This window comes from Tupaia chinensis, unplaced genomic scaffold (genome assembly GCF_000334495.1).
Source record: "Tupaia chinensis unplaced genomic scaffold, TupChi_1.0 Scaffold144089_1, whole genome shotgun sequence".
NCBI lineage: Eukaryota > Metazoa > Chordata > Mammalia > Scandentia > Tupaiidae > Tupaia > Tupaia belangeri.
In genome coordinates, this window is record NW_006203943.1 from 109,124 (window position 1) to 115,782 (window position 6,659).

Here is a 6,659-nt window from a genome sequence, read left to right on the forward strand (position 1 = left end):
TGCAGATTTCATTCAATCTATTGCAACTCAGTCCTTCGTGAACTCAATTCAACTTTGATTTGTATGGAGGTGATCAGGCATTTTAAAGGGAGGAAGAGGTAGAAAGGAAGTATTGGGGGACTTGAGCAAAGTCAGGGAAGTAGAAATTTATAATAAGCAGAAATGGGGGTAGTTCATGTGACCACCCCATCTGGGTTTGTTAATTGGCGCTTGTTGCTTGTCAGGAGCAGAAACACATTTCTCATGTCTTTATAACATGTTAGAACAAGGCAGCCCCAGTCTGAGAGAGTAAACTCCTAGACCGTATTTCCAAGAAACAGCTTCCAGGATTTTGGACATAGATTTATCCATCCAAGGGCAGAGAAATTTTACAATTATAAGTGCTCTAAAGTAACTGCTCTAAGAGGCAGTCCTGGGCCCTGTCTGCCCATCACTTCATTTGGGATAAAACAAACAGTAAGTTTTCCTGGCAGTGTTGAGTATTCTCAGGCAGGAACTTAAGGGGAATAGGGTCATCCTCCTAGGGAAGTGGCCCTGAGCTGTTAGAAACTGTGCTAGTCGGGACCAGCAGTTGGCATAATGGCTATGTCACTGGACTCCCACGTAGTTGACCACAGTTCGAGTCCCGAACCAGCTGGCTAAAACACACACCAGGCACATGTGCATCCATGCCCAAGATCCCAAGAGGATAATGGAGGAGACGGGATTGTGGCATGGCCATCCCCCCTGGGGGAGGGTGATTTTTTGCTTTCTGTCTCTGTCTCTGTCTTTCTGGCAAGCGCATGTGCCCTATACCAAAAACCTCTCAAAAAAAAAAGAAAGAAAGAAAAGAAAAAGAAACTGTGCTAGTGTTTGTTCCAGTCTCTTCGTGTGAAGAGGTGGTGTGCTGAGAGTGCAGTTCTCATTGGCCACAGTTGAGGCCCCACCGGGAAGAAGGCCTGACTAGAGTTCAGTTAAGAAGAGACTCTTGTCTGTGGAATGTCATTTAGGAGAAAGATGTTGGAAGGTGACCCTGGGAAGGAAAATTGGGACTAAATGGTAAACAGGGCACCTGTCTGTTGAGGAGTGGGGACAGTCTGAAGTTCATCGCTCTGCAATGACGTGGAGGAGAGATTGCAGACAGAATGAAGACAGAGAATGCTTCGTCAGGAGATAACAGGGCCAGAACCATGACAATGGCAGGAAAGGCAGGAAACGGGCAGCAGATTTGAAACAAACTTATGAATCTGTACTAATAGCACCAGACAGCTGATGGGATGTAGTTGCTTGAAGAGTAAGAATTGAGTTTTCTGTTGCTGGCTTCTGGGGAATGTCATTGAACCCAAGACAATGGGGAGAATGGGCATTCTTAGGATTATGAAGCAGTTCCTGGTAAAGCTTTTGTTTTTCTCCTCATCTGAATTTTCTCAAGTTTAAAAAGAAGCTGATGAATATTCGTGGAAAATCTTTTTAGGACTTTAAGCACATCATGATTATAATTTAGGATTTTTAATGTCTTATACACAGTATTTAAAGTTTTTTAGTTATATCAAGTTTTTCTATTTATGTTAGTTTTAAAAATATATTTTTATGCTTAAGAATTGGAAACTAAATAAGCCAGCCTGGATAGGGCTGTCAGAGCCCTCTCTTTTCAACCATGAACACTTCTCTTGCTGCCACCTGGTGGCCACACAACAAATTTTTTTAAGAAGTATTTTATTTAACTTTATCTATTTATTTATTTATTTTAATTTTTGACCAGAAAGGGACAGAGTGAGGGGGAGAATAAGAAAGCAAGCCGCCGGGTACAGGACTCGAACTGCAGTCAGCCATGTGGGAGTCTAGCACCCTTAACCACCACGCCACCTGCCAGACCCCCTAATTTATTTTTAAAGAAGCAAATTCTTGGAAAATAATTCTCAAGTTAAGAAATGCTGTGACTCTAGCTTACTGGAATTCAACAACATCATGAGCTCAGCAGATATTTTTTGTTAATGTATTGTAACTCTAATAAGCCTGTGTCGTGAGAATAGAGAAAGAAAGAAAGTAGAAAATGAGAGTCCTCTCCCAGCCCAGCCTGTCTTGCCAAAGGGAGCCACCAAGGCCATGTGAGCAGTGCCCTTACATTATCTGCGCATTTATGAGTCTGCAGGCATTTTAATGAACCACAATGACAGCGAGGAGGATCTCCCTTTGCCAGAGACGCTCTCACTGGAACCATGACCCTGCTTCGAGGAGAGTCCCAGCAGCCTGGGAGCCCTAGTGGGAACCAGGGCAGAAGAGAATAGCTACAGACTCACAGGATGGGGAGCTTTCGGTGACCTCAGGCAGCTGACAAGGTGTGGTGACTGTCCCCCGCATCTCACAGGTCATGCTGCTGGAGAACATCATCCTTCTGCTGTTGGCCACTGACTTCCTCCAGGGAGCATCATGGACCAGCCTATGGACCATAGCAGGAGTCTTGTCTGGATTTCTGATCGGTAAGACCAAGGTCACATTCTTAAATGCACCCTCTCTCCAACTTGTTTTTGTTTTTGTTTTGTTTACAATGGACTCAGTGAAAGACTGAGCTCCCAAGCAGTTAACTGGAGACCAAGGAAGGACACTACTCGTTGCACAGAGACTGAAAATGTAAATAAATACTGTGTCTGCCTTGCAGCTGCTCCTGCCCACACCGCGCATTGCTCTGGGCACTCTTGGCCTACCTATTTCAAACAGTCCTGGGGTTAAGGATGCTGTGGATACTCGGGATGAAGGGGCCTTTCCAGTTGGGAGGCCTGACTAGTCACTGGGTTTTCAGGTTCATAAAAGTTCTGTGGGCACAGCAGGGTCAGAAGTAAAAACACCCTCCCCATCATGTCTGTTAACACTCTGACCTGAAAAGATGTTTGGCTATTTCTAAAATGTGCCACATGCCTGGGAGCTGCCATGCTGGTGAAAAGGTGTCTCAGTGTGTTGACCCGTGGCAGCAGGAGGGCAGTGAGCAGAGAGCCATTCGCTGTGGTCTGGTGTTTCAAAGGGCTCACTTAGAGCCAGGACTGCTGCTCCTTCTTCCTTCCTGCAGACGGAGCTTGCTCCAGTCCTGCCTGCCTCCCTGTGGCCCTTGGGAATCCTCAAGAGGAAGATGTTATATAAATTATAGTCTAAAAAGCACAGGCTGTTCCGGTTTGTGTCCAGGCTCCTCCTCTTTCCTTCTTTCCCTTGACCAGCATTTACTAAGTACCTACTGCATGCCAGCCTGGGGCTACAGTCAAGAACCAGCAAAAGGCATGGCCTCTTGGAAGATCTTTTTTCACTGAAAAAATGTGCTTAAGACTTCTGTGGTTGGGCAGCTTGGTTCATCGTTCCTCACCTTGGGTGACTCATCGTAAAAGAAGGGTGGTAGTGTGTCCCTCACTGGGTAATTGTAAAAATTCCAAATAGTACATGGAAATTGTTTGAGAAGTGCCTGCTGCAGGGGCAACCCTGAACACATGGGAATCCTGTTCCATTTCCCTAGCATAAGCACCCCCACCAAGCAGCTGCCTGATCTGGGCTTTCTAGCTGCCTCCCAGTCCTGTTCCCCAAAGATGCAAAGGTGCATGGATCCAAGGGGATAGCCCTTTTGGTTCCTTCTAGCTCTGTCATGCTATGACCCCTTGGCCCCTTCCGTCTCTTCTCCCAGCATTTATTTGAAGTTTTGTGTTGTTTATAATGAGCACCCTGAAACAAGGCACTTGATCCAGTGCAACAGGAAACTGGAAATAACGTGGGAGGCTTACTGGAATGCTCTGTTAAAGAAATTATTGCAGCAGTCAACACTTCTGATCAAAATAAATTAAACTGACAACAATGTGATTAAGATGTTTATGCACAAAGGAAGTGTTGTTGCTACTCATGGAAATTCCTTGATATGGGGTTTTTGATGAATCTGATTAACCTCTGCTTAGGTCTTACTTGTTTTCTTGTTTTTGAGGTTATTCCTTATCTCCTCCCCTCCCCTGACTTTGGAATCCATCAACCAAGTGTGTTGTTGATAGTTGAACTCTGAGTATTTGATCCCGATGTCAAATTCTACTGTTGAAAGTAGAATTAATATTTCCACCCAACAGTTCACACACATGCGTGTACACACACATGAAAGCATGCAGACACATGCCCCACACACATGCATCCACACTCATCGAGAGTACTCAGTTCTAACTGCTTTCAGGAAAGAAGGCATAGAATCAATAAGATTGAAGTCTTGTTATTACATTTTTAAATTTAGAAACATTTACAGTATGTAAAAGCTGGAGCCTAAAGTCCCTCAAAACACTTTCCTCCAACAGGAGGCCTGTTTTGGAGTTCAGATTATATTGCTTTACTCAAAAAGGGCAGAAACTGGAACTCTGCAAACAATAAGGAGGATGTAGGATTTCAAAGAACATAACCTTGTGCTCTTTGTCTTTTTCTTCTTCTCTTTCAGGCAGCGTCTCACTGGTCATTTATTACAGCTTGCTACATCCAAAATCCACAGACATCTGGCAAGGCTTCATAAGGAAGTCCTGCGGTGATGCAGAGAATGATAAAGCTGAGAGGGAATCTTCTCCCCAGGTTGTGGCTCCAGCTGGGAAGAGGCCTGGGGGCTCATGGGGGTCTTGCCAAGAGGAATGTTATGAACTAATGAGTCTCAGGAGGCTCCCTTGTCCAGAGCAGGGCCCTGCAGAGGTGGGGCTAGGGAGCCAGGTTTCTGGGGAGGACTCTTTCCTCAGTCACCACCACTGGCTGTTGGTGAAACTCGCCCTAAAAACAGGAAATGTGTCTAAGATCAATGCAGCCTTTGGAGATGCCTATTTTGACGGCTCTTTCCTCCCTACATGGGGGTTCAGTCCACACTCTAATCTGCAGAGGAATCCTCTGTGTCCTCAGCAAGAGCCCTCATCCTCATCTCATGACCCCACAACCTTAGAAAAAGGCTGTGAGTTTCAAGATGTCCCTAAAGCAGAGGCCGACTCTTTGGAAACCTCTAGTTACATCTCTTTTGTCAGTGATCATCAAGGCAAAGCTCATGACCCAAAGCCATCAGCTACACAAGGGGTGAGCACCCCAAAGGAAGGAGCCAAGGCCATTCCTGGAGCACAGGGGAGGGGTGCCGGTGGACAGCCAGGGGAAGGGGAAGGACAGGAGAGTTCCACATTATACTTCAGTGCCACTTCAGAAGGGGCTGTGTCCCCACACCAAGAGGGCAACCCAGCAAATCCACAGATGGCCCACTCTGAGAGGAGATTGAGAAAGAGCAGCCCTGCCCAGCCTGCCTGGCCTCCGCTGGTGGCTAAGCCCTTTCCCATCACTATGGCCAACATTAGCCCCATCCTAGGCACAGGCTCATGCAAAAGCCTCCACCCCAGGGCAAGCTCTCTTGGAAGGGCTCAAGGTAGCTCAGAGTGTGAGGAACAGCAGGAGTCTGCAAGGAGCCTAAATCATCAAACCACTGTTGGCACCAGGATATCACTGGTAAAGTTGAGCCTGAGACCTGCTGATGAGCCCTGTCTCACATCTACCCCTAAATCTGAGTCCACCCAAAGGGACTGTAGCTATGGGGAAAAGACAAAGCACGAGACGAGTTTTTTCATCTGACCACAGTTATGTGGCATAAGACAGCAGGCCAGCAAACCAAGCTGGTCATTAGGAGATAAGAGAAATCCCACTATTGACACCTATACTGACCACATCACTTCTCCTTCTAGACCTTCATCTGCATACCTGAGAAGTGAGGAAGCAATATTAGATGATTTCTAAGATCTTCTGTAAACATTATAATCCACACATACACGTAGGAGAGAATCTCTCTAACAAAGTGTGGGGAGAAGACACTTCCAGTCCAAATTGCCTGTTTCTTTGCAGGAACTGCAGCATCCCTATTTTATCCTTTTGCTATGACTTCTAGTAAACCTAAAAATGAAACCAAGGGAGTCTTATTTTATTCTGGGTTCTTGTTACAATCATTAGGTTGTCAGGAAAGTCATGACATATTTTTCTGTTTTTCTACATAAAAATGCATCATGATTTTCCTGATAACCCAATAGCTTTTTCTGACACTAAATGGTTATTAATCTGTCTTTTAAAAAAATTTAACCCACGATAAGGTACGCAAGCATATGCATGAGAGAAAGAGAAGTACCTTCAACATGGTCTCGTCTCACTGCGTTCCCCCTTCCTCACCCTCTAGCTCATCAGGATCCTAAGTACATGAATGCACCCACTGTGTCTTCAAGGCCACTCAGGGATCTGAACCCACGGTCTGTCGTGTGGCTTCCAGTACTACAGTTTGCTTTGGTACTCACTGTGTTACCATACTGAGCCTACACGCATTCTCTCTCTCTCTCTCTCTCTCTCTCTCTCTCTCTCTCTCTAGTAAACCTAAAAATGAAACCAAGGGAGTCTTATTTTATTCTGGGTTCTTGTTACAATCATTAGGTTGTCAGGAAAGTCATGACATATTTTTCTGTTTTTCTACATAAAAATGCATCATGATTTTCCTGATAACCCAATAGCTTTTTCTGACACTAAATGGTTATTAATCTGTCTTTTAAAAAAATTTAACCCACGATAAGGTACGCAAGCATATGCATGAGAGAAAGAGAAGTACCTTCAACATGGTCTCGTCTCACTGCGTTCCCCCTTCCTCACCCTCTAGCTCATCAGGATCCTAAGTACAT

The 6,659-nt window shown here is 45.2% G+C and overlaps 1 protein-coding gene across 1 annotated transcript in view; it reads left to right on the plus strand.

The window, feature by feature from the left end:
• Positions 1–5,895, plus strand: part of XKR5 (XK related 5) — a 21,016-nt gene extending 15,121 nt beyond the window's left edge. Inside the window, exons 6-7 of the mRNA XM_006165915.3 lie at positions 2,348–2,459; positions 4,427–5,895. Of these exons, the coding sequence (XP_006165977.1) occupies positions 2,348–2,459; positions 4,427–5,577 (1,263 nt within the window). The 3' untranslated portion in view covers positions 5,578–5,895. The remainder of the gene's footprint in view (positions 1–2,347; positions 2,460–4,426) is intronic.
• Positions 5,896–6,659: the final 764 nt, after the last annotated feature.